General features: G+C 40.8%; 1 protein-coding gene across 7 annotated transcripts in view; it reads right to left on the bottom strand.

The window, feature by feature from the left end:
* Window positions 1-206: 206 nt before the first annotated feature.
* The window catches only part of Taf1 (TATA-box binding protein associated factor 1), a 76,797-nt gene continuing 59,100 nt past the window's right edge, over window positions 207-17,903 (bottom strand). For 5 of the 7 annotated variants that reach the window (XM_036174324.1, XM_036174325.1, XM_036174320.1 and 2 more), the window contains 4 exons: window positions 14,746-14,871; window positions 13,365-13,521; window positions 12,616-12,793; window positions 6,961-8,298 (listed from right to left, as the gene is read on the bottom strand). In XM_036174324.1, the coding sequence (XP_036030217.1) occupies window positions 8,082-8,298; window positions 12,616-12,793; window positions 13,365-13,521; window positions 14,746-14,871 (678 nt within the window). In that variant the 3' untranslated portion in view covers window positions 6,961-8,081. Of the gene's footprint in view, window positions 267-6,960; window positions 8,299-12,615; window positions 12,794-13,364; window positions 13,522-14,745; window positions 14,872-17,903 lie in introns of those variants that run through there. The other 2 variants (XM_036174322.1, XM_036174323.1) reach the window with 2 other exon arrangements.

The raw sequence follows: 17,903 nt of genomic DNA, 5'->3' as shown, positions 1-17,903 counted from the left end.
AAAAAGTAAATAAAAATTATGATCATATATTTTGTTTATTTACCAGAGGAACATCTGTCAGCATGTTACTACCATGCTCTAGGGGCTATCTGCGTCTGAGTAACAGGTATGCATATTACCAAGCCCAAGAACAGAAATTTACAAAGATCAAACTTTGCCCATTGGGATACCTACTAGTGCAAGAGCAGCTTCTCTGGAATTTCTAGACGGTGCCCATTTGGGAACATTGCTAAGTCAGTTCTCCAAAGCTCTCCAATCACAATCACCTGGAAGCACAGAGGTAGTTAGTATGTTTGCCTAGCACATGGGAGCTTCTGGGCCTGGAACATAGTCACCATGGTTTTCCCACATACATTCTGTTTTGTTTATGGTTTTGTTGTTTTGTTTTGTTTGCGCTTGACCACTGAGCTAAATCCCCAACCCCCACATACATTCTGACTCAGGCAGAATCAGTGTTTTTTGTTTTGACATTTTTTGGTTTACTGATTTTTTTTTTTTGGAGCTGAGGATTGAACCCAGGGCCTTGCACTTGCTAGACAAATGCTCTACCACTGAGCTAAATCCCCAACCCAGAATCAGTGTTTTTTAAAGCACAAAGAAGATGAGGGCCTTAAAAAAAAACAAAAACAGCATACAAGTCTTTCACTTGCTGGGTTAGAGTTATGCCAAGGTATTTTATATTATTTGAGGCTATTCTGAAGGGTATTGTTTCCCTGATTCCTTTCTCAGTGTGTCTGTCATTTGTATATAAGAGGGCTACTAATTTTGTAAATTATTTATTTATTTATTTATTGGTTTTTCAAGACAGGGTTTCACTGTAGCTTTGGAGCCTGTCCTGGACTAGCTCTGGAGACCAGGCTGGCCTCGAACTCAGAGATCCACATGCCTCTGCCTCCTGAGTGCTGGGATTACAGGCGTGCGCCACTGCCACCACCACCTGGCATAAGTTAATTTTGTGTCTGACTAGTTTGTGAAAGTGTTTATCAGCTGTAGAAGTTCCCTGGTGGAATTTTCAGGGTTACTTGTATATACTATAATATCATCTGCTAATAACAATACTTTGACTTCTTTCTTTCTTTCTTTCTTTCTTTCTTTCTTTCTTTCTTTCTTTATTTATTTATTTATTTATGGTTTTTCAAGACAGGGTTTCTCTGTGTATTTTTGGTGCCTGTCATGTAGCCCAGGCTGGCCTCGAGCTCACAGAGATCTGCCTGTGTCTGCCTCCCGAGTGCTGGGATCAAAGGTGTGCGCCACTACTGCCTGGCCAACTTCTTTTCTTATTTGTATCTCCTCAATCTCCTTTTGTTGTCTTATTGCTCTAGCTAAGACTTCAAGTACTATATTGAATAGGTATGGAGAGAGTGGACAGCCTTGTCTTGTTCCTGATGCTAGTGGTATTGCAGCAGATGGGAACAAATACAGAGATCCACAGCCAGACATTACACAGACAGAGAGACCTTGGAACACAGAGAGACCCTAGAACACCCATCTCTAAATGGGTTGTCTCCATCAAATCCCTCCCCTAGCTCAGCGAACCCTGAGAAAGAGGAGGCAGGAGAGGATGGAAGACATCAAGAAAACAAGGCCCTCTAAAACAACATGAACAAAGCTCATCGGAACTCTCTGAGACTGAAGCAGCCTGCACAGGGCCTGCACAGGTCTGCACTAGGTCCTCTGTGGCTTTCAGTTTAGTACTTTTATGGGACTCCTAAACGTGTGAAAAAATAGGTCTCTGAGCCGGGTGGTGGTGGATTAAAGGCGTGTGCCACCACCCACCGCCCAGCCAGGTCTCTGATTCTTGTGCCTTCTCTTGGGGGTCTTTTATTTTTAAGTTGGTTTGTCTTGTCCAACTTTGATAATAATGATTTTTGCTTTATCTTGTTATACTTAAAAAAAAAAAAACAACAACCAAAGTTTACTGAAACAACTAGTCATGGAAAAAAAAGCTATTTTCATTAAAGAGTTCAGGATAAGCTGGGTATGGTAGCACATGCTTTTAGTCCCCTCACTCGGGAGGCAGAGGCAGGTGGATCTCTGTGAGTTCGAGGCCAGTCTGTTCTACAGGGTGAGTTCCAGAACAGCTAGGGCTGTGTAAAGAACACACCCAAACCAAGCTCCTAGAAATGATGCTGACTTCTCCAACCTACTTGCCATCTGCTTTCTGCATTCATCATTCCAAAGAAACTGCTTTTCTTAGGTTCCTCAATTTCTACATTCAAATCACAACTTTCAGGCCTTATGTGACTGGCCATTCATAAGTACTGGAAACTGCTAACTGTTCTATCCTTTGAAAGACTCTTCCTTTGGCTTCCCTCAAAACAGTATCTTGCTTTCCACACACTGCTCTGGACAATTTTTATATTGATTCTTTGGCAATTTCCCATCATGCACCCCAGTTCCACCCATTTCCCAGTCCCTCTGTATCCACCCTTCACCCTTGTAGTATACCCCCAAAGGAAAACTAAAAAAGAAATATGTGGTGGGTATTGTGTTCAAGGCCACTTTAGAAACAGCTAAGCATGGTGACCCACGCCTTTAATCCCAGGGAGTGGGGGCAGAAAGAAAAAGGTATATAAGGCGTGAGGACCAGGAACAAAGGGGAAAAAGCATGTAGTTAGTTTAAGCTTTGGAGCAACACAGTTCAGCTGAGATTCATGTGGAGGAGGACTCAGAAGCTCCCAGCCTGAGGAAACAAGATCACCTGAGGAACTAGCAAGGTGAGATAGCTGTGGCTTGTTCTGCTTCTCTGATCTTCCAGCATTCACCCCAATAACTGGCCTAGGGGTTGAGTTTTATTAATAAGACTTTTTAAGATTCATGTTACAGAAATAATACAAATAAATAAAAAAATACAAATAAGTATTAATTTTAAGAGCTTTTGTTTTTTCAAAACAGGGTCTTATGTAACTTGGATTGCCCTAGAACTCAATCTGTAGACCAGGCTGGGCTCGAACTCACAGAGATCCACCTGCCTCTGCCTCCTGAGTGCTGGGATGAAAGGCGTGTTTCACCATCGCCCGGCTCTGGCCAATTTTAAAAGTTTTTTTCATTGCTTATCATAGTTTCAAAAGTTGTTTTCCCAGTGCTGGAGATGGGATGCAGGGCTTCACATGTACTAGGGCAAGTAATCTATGGATGACCACTGTGCTACCCCCGCCATACATCTTCTCATTGTAAAAAGTGCTTTAATCTTGCCTGAGTTAATGCATACAGGCCAATGACAGTTGTACAGCAAGGCCTTCTCTGACCATTAATCTAGCACCTTCACCCTCACTTTTTCACAAGCTACACAGTAAAACCCTGTCTCAAAAAACAGACAGACAGACAGATAAAAATTGTTAGGAGCTCTGCCAGGGAACCAAATCAATGCCTTTTGTTTTTATTTTTTTGGTTTTTCAAGACAGGGTTTCTTTGTGTAACAGTCCTGGCTGTCCTAGAACTCACTTTGTAGACCAGGCTGGTGTCTTATTCAGTGAGATCCACCTGGCTCTGCCTCCCAAGCACTGAGATTAAATGCATGTACCACAACTGCCTGGCTCAGTGCCTTTTTCAGCCATCATCACAGAAACTTCCTCCTACAGTGGATGGGAACAGAGACCCACAGCCAGACATCACACACACACACACACACACACACACACACACACACACAGAGAGAGAGAGAGAGAGAGAGAGAGAGAGAGAGAGAGAGAGACAGAGAGAGAGAGACACACAGAGAGAGAGACAGACAGACAGACAGACAGAGAGAGACAGAAAGAGAGACAGAGATCGAGATCGGAACACACAGCTCTAAACGGGATGTCTCATCAAATTCCTCCCCTCAAGAGCTCAGTGAACCCTGCAGAAGAGGTGGACAGAGTGTAAGAGCCAGAGGGGATGGAGGACCCCAGAAGAATAAGGCTCTCCGAAACAACTGAGCAAAGTTCATATGAACTCCCTGAGACTGAAGCAGCAAGCACAGGGCATATAACAGGTCAGCACCAGGTCCTCTGTGTATATTGTAGCTTTCAATTTAGTAGTTTTGTGGAATTCCTGAGTGTGTGAATGAGTGGGTCTGAATCTTGTGCCTTCTCTTAGGGTTCTTTTCCTTTTGTTGGTTTGCCTTGCCCAATGTTGATGTGATGGTTTTTGTTTTATATTTTATTTTTAGGTTTTGTTATTACCTTGTAGAAGCCTGCTCTTTTCTAATGAGACACAAAGGGCATAGATCCAGATGGGAGGGGAGGTAGGAAGGAACTGGGAAGAGTAGAGGGAGGGGAAACTGTAGTCAGGATATATTGTTTGAGAAAATAATCTATTGTTAATAAAATGGGGAAATTTTTCTAAAAATAAAAAAATAAAGAAATAAAAAAGCCATTTTTCTTTAAAAATTTATTTTTAGGGCTAGAAAGATGCTCATAGGTTAAGAGCACTGCCTGCTCTTCCAGAGGACCTGAGTTCAATTCCCTGTAGTGAGATCTGGCGCCCTCTTCTGGCATGCAGGCACACATGCAGGCAGAACACTATATACATAATAAAGAAATTAAAACATTTTATTTTTAATTATGTGTAAGTCTGTGTATATGGGTGTGCACATGAGTGTGGGTGTACACATGAGTGTAGGTGCTCAAAGCTTCAGCTGGGTGCCAGGACTCAAACATGGGTCCTTTTCAAGAGCAGAGGACTCTTCACTGATTCCATCTACGCTTTCTAGGCAATGTTGTCTATCATCTGGGTTGCACAAATCCTAAGCCTTATACAAGCATATGTGAAATTCACACACTTCTAACTGAAACTTAAGAGCCACTTCTCAATGACTAAAATCTCCTAAGTCAGAAACACAGGTTCCACTCTATTTCCCATTATCTAGTCATTAAGACAGAAGTCTCATTTCATCCCTGCTACCAGTGATTCAGTTATGTTTTATTCATTCATCCATTTATTTATTTATTTTTTGGTTTTTCGAGACAGAGTTTCTCTGTGTAGCTTTGGAGCCTTTCCTGGAACTCACTCTGTAGTCCAGGCCGGCCTCGAACTCACAGAGATCCGCCTGCCTCTGCCTCCTGAATGCTGGGATTAAAAGCGTGCGCCACCCCCATCTCAATCATCTACCATCTGGCACCCTTCCTTTCTATCCAGAATCATACTGCTACCAGAAGGATTGTTCTAAAACAACCATCTGATCCTGAAGCTGGAAATCTTATCATCTCTACCTAAGTTCTCTCAAGTGGAACTACCTATAGTTGAAACATGTTGTTTCATGTCTCCAAGCATTCCCTCTGCCTACAGTGTTCTCCCACTGGTGGCCCCTACAGCTAATGGTTAAACTCTGTTCATCAACTGTTGTTTTTTCGGGAAGTTAGGGTCTTGTAGCCCAGGCTGACCTAACTCCAAAAGATCCTTTACCTCAGCCTCCCAAGTGCTGGGATTACAGGTATAACCACCATGCCTGCCTTCATGATCTAGCTTTTTAGTTTTCTCTGTGGAGCATTCCTATACTTTCTTGGCAGAGTTCAGTATTCTCATTGTAAATATTCTTTTTTTTTTGTTATTATTTTTTGTTTCTTGAGACAAGGTTTCTTAGTGTAACATTTCTGGCTGTCCTGGAACTCATTTTGTAGACCAGGCTGGCCTAGAACTCACAGAGAACCATCTGCCTCAAAAATCACTTTTTAATACACTGGTATTTACAAGTCTCTCATTCTAGATTTTAAGATCCTTGCAATCAGAAGCTACATGTTCTATTAGTTTTTCATTTTCTTTTTCTTTTTCAGGTCAAGGTTTCTCTGTGTAGCCCTGGCTGTCCTGGAACTTGCTCTGTAGACCAGGATGGCCTTGAATTCAGAGATCTGCCTGGGATCAAAGGCATGTGCTACCACATCCAGCTATGTCTCATACTACTTAATAGAAATAAGTGGTATAATAAAGAAAAAGAGGCCATGAATTTGAGAGAGTGGGGGGTTATGGGAAGGGTTGGTGGAAGGAGGTGGAGAGAAATTATGTAACTATATTTTAATAGAAGTAAAAATAAATTTAAGCCCAGCAGTGGTGGCACATGCCTTTGATCCTAGCACTAGGGAGGCAGAGGCAGGTGGATCTGAGTTTGAGGCCAGCCTGGTTTACAGAGTGAGTTCTAGGACAGCTAGGGCTGTTACAAAGAGAAATCCTGTCTTGAACCTCCTTCCAATAAATAAATTTAAAAATGGGCAATATAAAATGAATACCATGTACCTATAAATCTCCCAAGTCAAAATTCTAGAAACCCTTTCCAGTCTTCTTTTTCCATCCCAAGTGCCAACATGTTATGAAGTCCTGCTGACCACACCTCTTTCTGAAGAGGTCTCAATGTCACCCCTCTTCTCCCCATTCCAGTGCCACCATCACCCTACTTTAGGCTCTACTCCCCTTAGCCTGAACTACATTTTCTCTCCCCTCCGAACCACTCTTCACACTGCCAGTAAACTTTAAAAAATTTATTACAAAAATAATACACACTAAAAACTCAAATGATACAGAAGTAAAAGCAGAATACTCATTCAGTATACAAAACGAAATGAACCATCTCCTCTCCATTCCCATCCCCAGAGGTTCACTGTGAACAATTTAACATAGTTTCACAGCTTTCCCTTTGCACATACAAGTATATACAAACATATCATATACGCCTGGTTTTTATTCTTACACAAATGGGACCACATGTGTCTATTATTTGACTCAAATTCTGTCTTCATTCAATGTCCAGGAAATTTCTGAAACAAATCTAATGCACTTCTCTAGACTTCATTTCCTTAAATAAAAAATGCACTCACTGGTATCAAATGCAAATCAATCAATCTCTCTCTCTCTCTCTCTCTCTCTCTCTCTCTCTCTCTCTCTCTTTCTTTTTCTGGATTTTCAAGACAGGGTTTCTCTGTGTAGTCTTGGCTGTCCTGGAACTTGCTTTGTAGACCAGGCTGGCTTCGAACTCACAGAGATCCACCTGCCCCTGCCTCCCAAGTGCTGGGATTACAGGCGTGCGCCACCAGCGCCCGGCTCAAATGCAAAGCTCTTGAAGATATGCTTCCTGTTGTCTTTCAGTGTCATGTCTAGTCATTCCAGCATCCTTTCTGAAACAAGGTAGGTACAAACACATTCTGTCATATCTAGACTTTCAACTTTTCCCTTCACGTTAATACCCTGCCTGGACTTTTTGAGCTGCTACACTCCTACCAATGACTTCTTCAACACTCAGTTTTCAGGTGGCCTCTGGAAGACTTCTCTGCTTTTTCACACATGATCACTTCTCAATTTTTCTTTGTACTTTACAGCTAAGCTTCTTGATTGTATTTGTCTTACAGTTCTAATGATTTATAAACATGGTTTGAACTCTACTCTCCCTCCCACAACTTGATGACAAGGTCTTCTTTAACCTTTGCACTCCAAGGATCTGATAAAGTGCTTAGCATGGAACAGATACACAGTAACATATCTGTTGGGATTTCATAATTTTAAGAACATTTACTGAGTACCTACTTTGCACAGAACCATATCCTGAGCATAAAAAGCAACAAAAGATAGTCTTGGCCATATGAAACTTACCATTTTTCCTATAACTTTTCCTATAGAGTGAGGGAGAGCACATTGACATATATTTTGGATACACAAGCTGTTTCAAAGATTTATAGCTATGTTCCTGTAATCTATTTAGGAACAAGGCATTGTATATCCACATAAGTAATACACGAATAAACAGTTTGTCCAATATGTTTGTATTTTAAGCGTGGCACAGAGCCAGCCCATCAGTACCTAATTCTCTATTCCAGCAGACGGGTTTTCATCTATTCCAGCCTGCAAATTTTAAGTGAAATGGTGCCATGTTTCTACACCAAGAACAATAAATTCCATTAAAGGAGTGTAATGGGGAAGAGTGAGTCTGCTCTCTCTTTTTGGTAGTGGTTAGGGAAAGAAATTGCTACTCCAGGATCTGGAGAGATGATTACTATTTACTTATTACTAAAACTAGGGTGGTAATCTGGTGATATCGTTATCAGACACTATACACATATAAATAAGCTGGGGGAAAGGTAATCGACCAGACTGATTGAAGAGGCTTAAAGGAAGCCTCATTCATCAGAGTCCAAGTCACTGTCTCCAGCAATGGAATGGAAATCCTCACTGTCCTCCTCGTCCTCAGACAGGTGGACCTGGCTTAGTACGCTGGGCCCAGAGCGCTGCTCTTCCTCATCTTCTTCCTCCTCTGATACCTCATACCCACCGATGCTGCTGAAGCTTGTATCCTGGGTGTTCGACTTGGGGTCGGGTTCCTCATAGCTCCCATAACTGAGAAGAGAAACAACATCTCTCAAGCTTGGGAACCATCCACTAGCTGACCATTCCCATGCTTTGTACTGCCAAGGGATCAACCCATCTCAACCTCCCCTGGACACTAAAATAATGGGTTCTTGACTGTTCTATCTGCCCCTTAGAAAAAAATGATTCTGTTCAAAACATTAACTTGTTGATGTTATACATGTGAGAACCAGAAACAAACTTCCTGACACTGACCAACACACACTACCAGCTAATATGACCACAAATGCTGTCCAGCCCCACTGTTTCACCTGCTACTTAGTTTAGCTCATCTTTGTATCCAAAATTGGGCAGCAGTCCTGAATAATCTAACATATCTTGACTCTATTACCTCCTTTCTATTCCTGCTCTGCCTGTTGCTGCTTAGTCTTGTGTTAATTTCCCTGGCCTACACTGCTGAGATAAGTCTTCATGGCCCTAGTATTGAGCTCCTTCAACTAATTCTTCATGCTTCTGCCACAGTGTTCTATTTTCTGTTTTTTTATTCTAATTTTAGTCTGAAAAAAATCACAAATGCGCATTTACTGTTAAAAAAAATTAGAACAGGGCTGGAGAGATGGCTCAGAGGTTAAGAGCAGCGGCTGCTCTTCCAGAGTTCCTGAGTTCAATTCCCAGCAACCACATGGTGGCTCACAACCATCTGTAATGAGATCTGGCGCCCTCTTCTGGCCTATAGGTATACATGTAGGTATATATGCAGGCAGAACACTGTCTACACAATAAATAAATAAATCTTTAAAAAAAATTAGAACATACAACAGGAAAAAAGGGGGGATCAGCAATATCTCTACTACGCAGATATAATAGATACTTACGTATTTTATATTTAAAAATAAAATGCATGCCAGGAGTAGTGGTGCATGCTTTTAATCCCAGCCCTTGGAAGGCAGAGGCAGGCGGATCTCTGAATTGAGACTAGCAAGGTCTACATAGTGAATTCCAGGACAGCCAGGGTTATAGAGAAACCTTGTCTTGGAATAAATAAGTAGCTAACTGATTAAAATAAAATAAATAAAAATAAGATGCTCATCCCTCAGAAATTTATTTTTCAATGATAATAATAAACATCCTTCTGTGTCAATAAATACAGCTCTACTGTTGTGGAATATTAGTTTAACATGTTACATCTGTTTATGCTGTGGAATATTTGCTTAATGATGTAAAGATGTGTTGCATTCTTTTATGATGCATTTGTTTAACTCTGTAAAGCTGTGTTACTTTACCTATCTAAGACACTTGATGGGTCTAATAAAGAGCTGAATGGCCAATAGCTGGGCAGGAGAGAGAAATGGGTGGGGCTGCCAGGCAGAGGGAATAAACAGAAGAGAGAAGAGCAAGGAATGAAAAAAGGAGCAGAGGAGGACACCAGGGGCCACCCAGCCATATAACCAGCCATGGAGTAAGAAGGAAAGAAAAATAAATATATAGAGAAAGGTAAAAAGCCCAGAGGCAAAATGTAGAAGAGAGATGGGATAATTTAAGAAAAGCTGGCTAGAAATAAGCCAAGCTAAGGTGAGGCATTCATAAGAAAGAATAAGTCTCCATATATTTATTTGGGAGCTGGGTGGCAGGCCCCCAAAGAGTAAAAAACAAACAAACAAACAAAATAACCCAAAAACAAACTACACTCCAAAGTATAATTTTTTGGGGTGGATTTTTGAGACAGAGTCTATCTAGCCTCAAATTTGTGACTCTCCTGTCTCAATCTAAGCGTAGGGATTAGAGTGTGCCAGACTTAACAGCTGCATGGTATTCTGCTATATGGCTATAACATGATTGATTGATTTATTGATTTATTTTTGTTTTTTTCCAGACAGGGTTTCTCTGCGTAGCTTTGCTTCTTTCCTGGAACTCACTTTGTAGATCAGGCTGGCCTCGAACTCACAGAGATCCACCTGGCTCTGCCTCCCAAGTGCTGGGATTAAAGGTGTGCACCACCACTGCCCTGCTATAACATAATTTAATAGTCTCTCAGTAGTAACATTTAGCTGTTCTCAATTTATTTCACCGTTAGAAATAATGGGCTGTAATAAAATCTTCACACATCTTTTTTGTTTGTTTGAGACAGAATCTCACAATGTAGCCAGCCCTAGCTGTCCTGGAATTGGCTATGTAGACCAGGCTGCCCTGGAACCCATAGTGCTCTGCCTCCTAGAGTGTTGAGATAAAGGGTATGCATCATCACGTCTGGCTATAAATATCTTAATGAAAGTGTTCTCATAGGACAATTTCCTAGATGTAGAATTTTAGTACCAAAGGGGGTACACATTTAAATATTTTTATTTAAAGTGATAAAATTGTCATAGTTCTTTCTCACTCATCCTATCTATTTACATGTTATTACCAGCCATTTGGAATGTCTTTTTCTTCACACCCTTTCCAAAAAATCATCACCAATCTGACAGGTAAGAAGCTACATTACATTGTTTATCATACTTATTTGATTATTAGAGAAGCTATAAAAGATAGTTATTGGCCATGTGAATTTGTTAGTTCATGTCTGTTATCCTTTGTTCTTTAGGGCATAGAGCAAGCTTTCTAAAACACAAAGCAGATCATACACTGTTCTCACTCAATGCCTGCCCACATTTGGGTCTTTCACAATTTGGTTCTTACCTATCTCTCTTAAAAAATAATTTTTATGCAGAGGCAGGTGGATCTCTGTGAGTTCGAGGCCAGCCTGGTCTACCAAGTGAGTTCCAGGAAAGGCACAAAGCTACGCAGAGAAACCCTGTCTCGAAAAACAAAAACAAAAAACAAACAAAAAAAATTATTTATTATTCTTAACTATACTTCTTTGAATCATTTTTATGGCATGGATCAATTAAAAGCTCTGGCCTACTTGTATTCTTTAAAAATGCATCTTGACTCTGGGTTTACATATTGCCGTTCCAAGTCTCTGGGATATCTTATGCTTCTTACCCTATAAACCACTGCTCGTATTTGGCTCAGTTCCTTCTCTTATCAGCTTGGCTCCCTATCCCTCTCCATGCCCCAGAAAACCCTGGGGTTGCCTTTTATGTTACACTGCCATTGCCGGTTAACCTGTTTCATAATTCCTGATAGGCAGAACTCCTTAAAGGAGGAAATCCCAAAGTTTATTTTTGTTTTTACTTATAATCAATAAAATGTTTTATCTACTTGCTGGCAAGATGGATTACATGTGCAGTAAATCCAACATGTTTGAAACCAAAATCATTTTCCCATCCTCTCTGTTTTTCTTTCCTCAATGAAATTTTCATTATTTTTCGGACTCAACTCCCAAATTCAACTGAATACTGCTATTTTCTATCCTATACTACCCTTAAAAGTTACTTAACATACAAATTTGATGTTACTTTCTCTTTCTTTTTTGTTTTTTGAGACAGTGTCTCAAGTAATCCCTGACCTTCCTACCTCCACCTTGAAAGTGTGCATAGGTCAGCATCACCACACAGAGCTGTTTTGTTTGGTTTTAGACATAGCCCAGGTTTGTGGGGTTTCTGTTGTTGTTTTTGGTTTTGTTTGTTTGTTTGTTTTGTTTTGTTTTGTTTTTGGACACAGGATTTTACTGGCTTGGACCTCACTAGGCAGACCAGGCTGGCCTTGAATTCAGAGATCCACCTGCCTCTTCTTAAGCATGCACCATCATACTTGGCTAGCCTTGAATTTAGGATCTTCGTATTTCATACCCTAAGTACTGAGATTACAGAAGTGTGCCAGCATAGCTGACAACTTCCTTTTCCTGAACGTATAGATTCCTAACAGAACAAAATCCAAACGCCTTAGGATTCTACTTATGGTCCTCTACAATATAGGCTCTTGCTATTTCAAAAGTCTTAATTTCCCAACCACCTCCATTTACTCTTGAACACACTTCATGTTGGATTTCCATGCCTCTGACATATTATGTCATCTGTAAAGATCTATCCCCCCTTGCTGCCATTGTATATGCTTAGCAGACTCTGATCCATCCTTTAAGGCATAGTTCAAATGCTTCTACGTGAAATTTACCCTGATTACATAAAAGCACAGTAAGAGACTCCCTTTTTTGGGATACCTCAGCACTCTGCACTTATTTTTTGTGCTTAAGTACTTATAACACTATATCAGATGATTCCACTAGACGAGCTCCTCAAGGGCAGGCTGTATCTTATTCATCTATGTATTCCCAGGGTCTAGACAATGCTTGGCCCAAGTGGAGGTATTCAGGGAATGTTTGACAGATGGAAGCTATGTGATGCTAGGCCCTTTGTGACCATAGGTGGGAAATGATGCCAGAGCCCAGTGCATCTTGCTGCCCATTACCTGATGTTGCTATCCTCCAAAGCCCGGGAAGCCTCCCCACCATCGCCCTCATAGGACATCATGCTTTCTTCATTTTCCATGCCCATCCTCGTATTCTCTTGAAGCACACGAGGATGTTTGGGTCTTATACTGCCAGATCCCACATCAGAGTCACTTCCACTTTCACTTAGCTGAATAGCTGTAAAAAGACAGAGTGTGGTTCATTAACAGACAAGCTTGATGGACCAGAGGTATGGCTCAGTGCTGGGGTGTTTGCCTCGCATGTATGAGAGAGACTTTGTGCCTATAGTCCTCACTCACCCCTCAGGCCTCTCTTCAACTACCAAATGTCAATCGTAGCAAGATCTACAGTTTAGAAACTGAATCCAAGTAACTTATTTCTTCTATTTTAGTCTAATCTACCTGTTTTCTATCATCCCCAATACCTCCACCTTACCATTGCAATTATTTTTCTTAATTTTCCTTTCCTGTTCCCAAACACCACCCTTCCAAGCTGCTACTTGGGCCCTGCCTTTTCCACTGTTCCCTTTATCTCTCCTGTGTGTGCTCATCTTCACTTCCCCTCAGGCTAATGGACAGGTTCATTCTCTGAGTGCGTGTTCAGTACTCTCAGGTCTGCTAATGGGACTTCAATAAAAGGACAGATTTCTTTTTTATACTAGCACATAGCAAGTAGCAAAGAGGTTTCTATTCAGTCCTGAAGGCACAACAGTGAGCTATAGAGAAACAAGCGAAAGAGTAAGACTCACCAGAAAAAGGATTATCTCCTTCTTCATCACTCCCAGCATCTTCCTCATCATCCTCTCCTTCAGACATAAGCAAGTCCTCATACAGGACACTGGCTTGAGTCTGCTGTACAGTTCCTTCCTCTTCATCTGCGAGATCACCATCTCCATCTTCACCTTCCTAAAACAGTCCAGGTGACTAAGAGACCACAATACCTTCCTCTTCCCCTGCACCCCATTTGCTGCCTCACAAGAAGTGAAGGAACTGTAGTGGATGGATTCTAAGGATTAAAGTCAGACTGAGGCTCGCTATGGAGAAAATCTATGGTTCTCATCTTGGGATTTGGCCTGCCCTGTACTACTGGGGCTCCTGTCATACAGGTGTATAATGTAACCATAAGCTTTCTGTAAGAATACTCACTGGGGCTGGAGTCTTAGGTTTCCCATCCCCCTCTTCCCCTCCTCCTCATACCCTTCAATATCTACAGAGGCATCCTTGCCCAGCCTACCTTAGCCCTGGCAAATCTGAGTAAGGAACACAAATAGCACATCACTGAGGGATGTGCCCATAGGAGTTAACCAAGGGTTCTTTACCTAGGCCAGATGCTCTTTCCTGATATCCCAGCCAACACCACTGCTAGTGAAGGCTGTTCACACAGCTCAGGGCATGTGCACTTCCTCCCAGTCATTCTTTGGAAGTAATAGACAGGGCAAGAAAAACCAAAGAACAGGAAAGGTTTTGCTCCACTCTTAACTGTCATCAGAAGGGAATGTTTCCTTTCTAAGGCAAGCTTTTTGTTTGTTTGTTTGTGTTTTTGTTTTCCGAGACAGGGTTTCTCTGTGTAGCTTTGCGCCTTTCCTGGAACTCACTTGGTAGACCAGGCTGGCCGCAAACTCACAGAGATTCATCTGCCTCTGCCTCCAGAGTGCTGGGATTACAGGCGTGTGCCACCACCGCCCGACTAAGGCAAGCTTTTGAGATAGAAAATCCTTCTGGGTTTTGTACTCCTTCGTGGAACCTTGAGAATAAGTATAGCTACAGATGAAAAGTCTGTTTTGATACCTCTGGTAAAAACCAGTTTAAAAAATTATACATAATTTTAATTTGGTTTATAACTTATATGATACCCAAAATAGTATGCCAATAGTTGTGAACACTGTCTCTGAATGCAGCTGGTCTTTCTAGTTAGTCACCTATTAGGCTACTCTGATGCTTCAACTACTTTCTCTGAAGTTCTGTTGTGCTTAATTCTGCCAACCATGCCCCAGAAATCAAATTTCAAAGCCTTGTTTTCAGGGCCAAAGGATCTAGCCACCCTTCACGTATGTATCACATATCAGTCCATCCCTCCATGTTCACCCACCAGGCAGACCACCAACCTCACAAAGAGAAATAGTCTCCTACCTGTGTTAGCTGCTTTTCTGAAGTAGCACTGGGAATATCCAAGACAGACATATTGCTCTCATCTTGATATACAGAGGCATCTCGAGAAACACTGAGGGATGTGCTGTTATCATACAAATCAGGAGGCTGTGGCATAAAACATACAATTTAGCTTCTACCAAGGGAACAGCTAGAAGAAATACAAAGAATCTTCCTTTATAACATTCACTAAAGAAAAAGGACATGCAAGACAACCCAGTTAAAGAGGAAACACAGCCTGGCACAGCTTTGTAGACAAATTTTTAGAATCCTATGAATAACTTCCACTCTAGTAGCAGACTGGCATCTAATGTATGTGTCCAGAAACTAAAGCAGAAGCGCATAAAGCTTCAGGACAAGTTTATGGATTAACAGCCTCTCTGGTCAGTAACCTACTTTCTTCTTCTAAGCCTTGCCTTACTGTTTTTCAGCTTAGAGATTCATATTAATTATAGTTTTATTGACTTAGAGGCATATAAGAAGAAGTTGAATAAAGGAATTTAAGTTTCAACAAGAGTATGGGATGGTTTGACAGTTCACGAGCTTGCGGATGATGCTTCAAAGAAAAATGGTATGTTAGAAGGGAAATAAAACATGGGCTTTGGAGTAAACAGCCCTGGGATTGAGTCTTGCCCCTACCACTGTTAATCATCCTGTTTTCTTCATTGGAAAGAATGGATGATAATATCTACCTCTAAGGGTTGTCATGTGTATCAATTAAGAGCTATGTACCAATACTTGGTACTTAATAAATGATAGATCTCTTCCTCTTATTGTCCCTGAAAGGAGCAGGGATTTAGCAAATAGATTCTAGTCAATGACAGGACTAGATAAAATATTCATGAAGTGCAGAGAATAAGAAAAATAATATTCATCAATTTTAAAGTATGTTTATAGACCTAAACACATATACCACAAATATGAAGAAACTCAAAATATTCAGTGATTGGTGAAAGATGGAATTGATAAGTAACACCTCTTCTTTGTATCTTCCAATTTTCTTTTTAAAAAAGACTTCGCCAGATGGTGGTGGCACACGCCTTTAATCCCAGCACTCGGGAGGCAGAGCCAGGCGGATCTCTGTGAGTTCGAGGCCAGCCTGGTCTACAAAGCTAGTTCCAGGAAAGGCACAAAACTACACAGAGAAACCCTGTCTTGAAAAACAAACAAACAAAAAAAGACTTCATTCATTTACTCCTAACTGCCAAGCCATCTCTTCCAGCCCTATCTTCTAATTTCCCCCAATCATCATGTTACTTTGAGCAATACAGAACCTGCTTATGAGCAAGGAATAGGCCTATAGTTCCAGCACTAGGAAAGTTCGGTCAGGAAGATCACAAATTTGAGGCCAGTCTGGATTATACAGCCAGACCCTGTCTCAAAGAAACAAATGCACACCTACAAATGTTCCTCTGTAAATAAGTAAGCAAACAACATTGACTGAGAAGATCTGAGTTTCCAAAATAGAAGCAAAACAGGTTTCAAAATGTTAGTGCACAGATAAACTGGTATGCAACGGAAGGGAAAAATCAGGAAATTTCTGCAAAATTTGTAGTATGAAAATAAGGAGAATTATGGGGAACTGTAAAATGAATTAATTCCAAGATATTGAGCTCAATGCAAGCTCGGTCTAAATATCCAGATGCAAATACATTATTAACCGCCACCATTTGGAAGTTGAAAATAACATGAATACTGCCATGCTTCTATACAATCATAACTGTATTATGACAGGTTAATCTTACATAGACACTTTGTACTAATCTTTTGATTTTATATAGTAATGAGTAAGGGTGGTCACACATGAGGCTCTTCCTTGAGTTAACAGGCAATGACTGGGCTATCTTACAATGTACACACATAAACGAAGGGAATGATGACAGCATGAACTGATAAGAATGAAGGAGTACTATCCATACCATACTCTCCATAGGAAACTCACTAAGAATACCAAAACAGCTATTGCTCAGGAAGGACAAGGCTTTGATTCACCTATGGTCTAGGCTTATGACTGTCCAAGACTTGAGAAAAGCACATGCCACTTGGTGGTTAGATTCTTCTGGAGAATGATGGCTAGGACTCAAGCTTTCACTTACCAGAAAGTACCTTGTTGACACTGTGAGCCTATTAGCAAACAAGGCCTTCCTGGGCAACATCACTCACCCAAGCCCCCTTGACCCAATCTGCCCATACAACTCCAAGAGCCTTTCCTTGTTCTGGACTTTGAAGAAGTATCTGAGGGTTCTTTATACCTGGCCCCTCAGTAACCTAGGTTTTGGGATGAAAGAGAGAGTAAAAGAAAGATAGAGAAAGTGTACGAATGAGACACAGAGACAGCAAAAATCCAAAAGAGATCATGTATGCTGCATTTAAACTCAGAGTGAAACCTGGGTAGAACGAAAAATAATCCTACGGGAATTGGAAGAAATTCTGCATTTAAAGTGTTTGGTTAAATTTGAAAGAGCCTCTGGGAACTTTACAAAAACCAAAACAAAATAAAAACTCTTCACACAAAGAAGGAAAGAAATATTTACCAAATACCTATTATGTGCCATACAAACTAATCACTTAACGTTGGAAAGCACATCTTAGAGAAATGGGAATAGAAATGTTCATTTCCCAGTATCACAAAACTAGACTGTAGCAGAGCTAAAACTCATACCCAGGCCTGTTTTACACCAAACCTCAAGTACTTTCCACTCTACCACTGTATCTCCAATAAAGAAACTAAGAACCTATTAATATTCCATTTAAAGTCTATTCAAATATGCCAACTTTCTCAGACTGTAATACAGAGGAAATACTCAAAAGGTTCCTTCAGACCAGAAAAACTAAAAAATGTCTTATTTACCCTGCTTTCTAGTCTTCTAATATATAAACTTAAAATAAAAATATTAAGTCTTCCTTTAGTCAGAAAGGGAATTAATCCTGGAAAATGAGTGATGTGAGTTACAATGACATACCTCTAAGGTATGGGTAATCAGAAGGTACAAGAACAATATGGCCCACATCTGTAACTGAGCAACCTACATTCTAAGGATGTTAGAACCCCAAAATTTGCTGACAAGAGAACTGGAGACCTAGAGGATAGCTCTGGCTATAGCAGTCAGCAATCTGGTATTCTCACACACTGTCTATAA

This window comes from Onychomys torridus, chromosome X (genome assembly GCF_903995425.1).
Source record: "Onychomys torridus chromosome X, mOncTor1.1, whole genome shotgun sequence".
NCBI lineage: Eukaryota > Metazoa > Chordata > Mammalia > Rodentia > Cricetidae > Onychomys > Onychomys torridus.
The sequence above is the reverse complement of the archived record's forward strand: the minus strand, read 5'-3'. Positions and strand labels throughout refer to the sequence as shown.